Genomic DNA, 4780 nt, shown 5'->3' on the forward strand with positions numbered 1-4780 from the left:
TAAAGTGGAAAAAAGAATGTGGTGGAAATCTGAAAAACTGAGCAGCAAGTTCAAGATTTCCCAAATCTCATTCTAAATTTCCGTCTTTTCACAAACACTTAAAAAAGTTATTCTTTCACCTTTCTGTCTCCCTGTTATCTATCGACTTTTATTGTTAATCACACTTCTTAACTGTCCCAAATTTCATCGTGCTTTTTTCATTTTATTAGCAATTTTTATTAGGATTTAGTCAAATACTTCATTATATTATATAATATAATTCATTCGAAACTTTGCAGCTCATTTCTCTTGAATGTTCGATTATGTATCTGCTGAAGAAGAAGACGCAACTCCGCTGGGCCGGCCATGTTGTCAGAATGCCAGACAATCGCCTTCCCAAACGCATCTTCTTCGATGAACTACATACCGGAGCACGCTCCCGTGGTGGTGGTCAGAAGAAGCGTTACAAGAACACACTCGAGGTTGCGCGAAAGGACTGCAACATCGATCCTAAAACCTGGGAAACTCTTGCCCCAAACCTCCCAGCCTGGAGGAATGCTATCACAAAGGGAGTAGCCACATATGAACAACATTGCATCCTGACAGCCCAGAATAAGCGTGCAGCAGGTAAAGTAATAGGAAGCAACCATCAGAACCCACCAGCACCCCCTATTGTCATGCCCTCATTGCGCCAGATATTTTCAAGCCAGGATCGGGCTAATCAGTCACCTCCGAACATACAAAATCAATGGATGACGTTGAAGATGGTCCTCTCCAATCATGAAGGGCGAACAGCACATCTGGGCATGATAAAGTTGCCGTGAATTAGCGACTGTTTATGTTTCGGTCTCTTTATGTATTAAAGTTCTTCAATTTTTTGTTAACTCCTCAGTATTTGACTAGTTTTGACTATCATATCTTTGTATGAGCTTTCGTTGCTTCATAAATTTTGCTTGTTACATTCAGGTTTTTTTTTTTAAGATGTCATTTCATTTATCTTAATTTTGTTTTTTATGTTAGTCACACCTTTATTGTCAATTCTGCATTTAAACATATAACATAAAATATATGATAAAACGTCTGCTAAAAATATACACAGTTCAACGCACGGAAAAGACGTACGGACCCCGGAAGTGACCTATGGGGGCGGATCCGACCACCAATGTCAATTCCGAGGGACTCTAAGAGCGCATGAAAACTTTGGTAGAACTCTATCAAATACTATAGGCGTAAAAAGCGTACACACAGACAGATATTGACCCTCAGTGTGTCAGATTTCAATGTCTATTCCCATGACACTCCCCTGGGGGCCTTTAGGGTGCATGCCTTTTTGCTTGAGATTGGTTTAAAAGTTTAGGGCAAACAAACACACACACACATAAATAAGCGACATTTCTGGTGTGTATAGACTGCGGTGGTTAGGCGCTCCAATGCGCGGGTCTGGGACCGAAACCCTTCGCTGAACATGTTCGACCTTTCAGCCGTGGGGATGTTATAATGTGACGGTAAATCCCACTATTCATTGGACAGTTAGCGCAGATAGTCCTCTATTAGCTTTGCGCGAAATTCATCAAAACAAACAAAAGCTTTATTTTAAGCTTATCAAACAACTACGCTAAGTTTTGACTCAGTTTCAGGAATTATTGTTTCTCAGCAAAATAAAAAAAAGATGTAATTTGCATAAATTATACTAAACATAAGGTACATACCTCAAAAATCAGGCGACCTATCATCTTATTATCATCAGCGATGTCCATGTAAACAAATTCATGCTGGTAATAAAAACTTAAGCATTAATTTAGAAAAAAAAAATCAGTACTGAATTCATGTCTTGGATTATTTTTTATGCTATTTACAGGAATACCTGTACATAAGTTGGGGTAAATTATCCCTAGTTCTCAAGTATATTACTCTCAATCTCAATTGAACATAAATAAATTAACAATAACACAAAATTAATCGCTAGTGATTTCCCTGAGTTATTATATATTTGGAGACAAAGTATAAAAACAAAATTTCTCCCTCCCCCTCTCTCTATATATATACGTACGATTTTGTTTTGGTAATACACTGATAGTAAAAAAAATTAAAATTATGACAACTAAGCGAAGATTGGAATTATTATTAGTTATTGTAATAAACAATATAAACAAGGTTATTAAAGTACAAAGTTAAAACTTGAAATATTGCCTCAATCATATTGATCATATCGAAATGAATAAGAAAAACTGGTAGATGCAAGAATACTGTCATATTTCTAATTAATTAGCGTGAAAACATTTGATTTATTGACGAAATAATGTTTATGGATTGGCACTGAAATTTTATTTTGTTGTGGTATTAGTAATTCTATTTGATGCTAAACTTGGCGTGTTAACAAATTTTTACTTTAAACCAGCTAAATTAAATTACATTTTTTTTTCAGGAATATTTTCATCATATTATACAGAAAATTCCTGGCGAGATCACAGAGTTCTGAATACCTTAGAGAACAAGTCTATTCTTCGATATTTTTAGTTTTGTTTGAAAGTTATTAAACATACAATTGCACATTTTTTTCTTGTTTTATGATAATCCTTCAAGATTTTAACTTATTTTAGAAAGTCTTCTGTAATGGATGTTGTAATTCCATTAAACCAACAAACAATGGTTATTGTAATTCCATTAAACCAACAAACAAGCAATGGATGTTGTAATTCCATTAAATCAACAATGGATGTTGTAATTCCATTAAACCAACAAACAATGGTTATTGTAATTCCATTAAACCAACAAACAATGGCTGTTGTAATTCCATTAAACCAACAAACAATGGTTGTTGTAATTCCATTAAACCAACAAACAATGGTTGTTGTAATTCCATTAAACCAACAAACAATGGCTGTTGTAATTCCATTAAACCAACAAACAAACAATGGATGTTGTAATTCCATTAAATCAACAATGGATGTTGTAATTCCATTAAATCAACAAAGGTATATTGCAACACATGTAAAATATCGTGATTGGGCGACAAGAGCCCATAAGAAGTGTTTAACACATTCAGAAGTAACCGTTATAAAATTTGGTAACATAATTTCAGGGCTCCCTGTAGAGTTACATAATCACAACTTGGATTGATTGTGTAAAGGGATATTTTACTATTAAATGCATGCGACAAATTCTTAAATTCTTACATTACTTGTGCAAAAGTATTGTTGATAGTCTTTTTCAGCTTTGTCTTTAAAGATACAGTCTTCAAAAATGTCACCTTCGAACTCAAACATCCTGCTCAACCAATCAACAAAGTCTGCTCCATGTCCGACAAACTCACCATTCACCCACACAGCAGCGGTTCCTTTTATCAACCATGCAGACTTTAGCGCCTCCTGCGGCAAAAACCATTAGAAATGTACGTTCTAGCACATCATACCAGAAGACGTCATATTTTAACAACTAACATAATAAACAAAAAATAAGTAAAAAAAAATTCTTTAGTGTATTTCACCATCAAAATTGTTATTAAAGCCAGAAACAATTAGTATCAACTTAGTTCTGAAGGATGTCCACGCTCCTGATGCATGACCATACACTTCGATTTTATTTGCCCTCTATATTATGTTTTCATATATGATTTCAGAACGACCAAATTTGAAACGTCATTAACTCTATTTTAAATGTAATGGAAACTACCTTTTATGGGTTGGTGGACTCAGCACAGATAATCCATTGTGTAGCTTTGTGCTTAACTACAAACAACAACAAAATATTTCAGGGATTTCCATGCCAGAGGCAGTCTCTTTATTAAATGGATAAGGTTTGTTTTAATAATTCTTAAGGTTTTTTTGTTTTAATTTCGCGCAAAGCTACACGAGGGCTATCTGCACTAGCCGTCCCTAAATTAACAGTGTAAGACTAGAGGGAAGGCAGCTAGTCATCACCACCCACCGCCAAACATCCCTACATAAAACACTTTATTCAAAAGTGAAGACGTATCGAGAGCGATGATAAGATCAAATTATAATTTGTTTGTTTGTAATTAAGCCCAAAGCTACACAATGGGCTATCTGTGCTCTGCCCACCACGGGTATCGAAACCTGGATTCTAGCGTTGTAAGTCTGCAGACATGCCGCTGTGCCACTGGGGGAGGCGAGAGTGACGATAAGAACAAACAATAGTTTGTTTGTTTCGAACTTCTCTCGCTTGTTTTACAACATAACGAAAGTTTGCTTCCTGTAAAAGTTGTGTTTCCTTTTATACATATTAGTAGTAGTTTATCTTGAGAGGTAGATGTCAGGGCTGCATAACTTTGTTATGGAAATTTTTCTTAAATCAATTATCTATGTGACCTATGATGAACTGATTTGAAAACAAAGATGCATTGTTGAATAAATAGAGTTGTTTAAACATCTGTTTAACAACAAGTAAAGATGCATTGTTGAATAAATAGAGTTGTTTAAACATTTGTTTAACAACAAGTAAAGATGCATTATTTAATAAATAGAGTTGTTTAAACATCTGTTTAACAACAAGTAAAGATGCATTGTTGAATAAATAGAGTTGTTTAAACATTTGTTTAACAACAAGTAAAGATGCATTGTTGAATAAATAGAGTTGTTTAAACATTTGTTTAACAACAAGTAAAAGATGCATTGTTGAATAAATAGAGTTGTTTAAACATTTGTTTAACAACAAGTAAAGATGCATTGTTGAATAAATAGAGTTGTTTAAACATTTGTTTAACAACAAGTAAAAGATGCATTGTTGAATAAATAGAGTTGTTTAAACATTTGTTTAACAACAAGTAAAGATGCATTATTTA

At 34.1% G+C, this 4780-nt stretch overlaps 1 protein-coding gene across 1 annotated transcript in view; it reads right to left on the reverse strand.

The window, feature by feature from the left end:
* Positions 1 to 4780, reverse strand: part of LOC106458982 (peptidyl-prolyl cis-trans isomerase cyp5-like) — a 15114-nt gene that overhangs the window by 9223 nt on the left and 1111 nt on the right. Inside the window, exons 2-3 of the mRNA XM_022385726.1 lie at positions 3156 to 3347; positions 1689 to 1751 (exon numbers count right to left, since the gene is read on the reverse strand). Coding sequence (XP_022241434.1) covers positions 1689 to 1751; positions 3156 to 3347 — 255 coding nt within the window. The remainder of the gene's footprint in view (positions 1 to 1688; positions 1752 to 3155; positions 3348 to 4780) is intronic.

Source organism: Limulus polyphemus, unplaced genomic scaffold (genome assembly GCF_000517525.1).
Source record: "Limulus polyphemus unplaced genomic scaffold, Limulus_polyphemus-2.1.2 Scaffold25, whole genome shotgun sequence".
Taxonomy (NCBI): domain Eukaryota; kingdom Metazoa; phylum Arthropoda; class Merostomata; order Xiphosura; family Limulidae; genus Limulus; species Limulus polyphemus.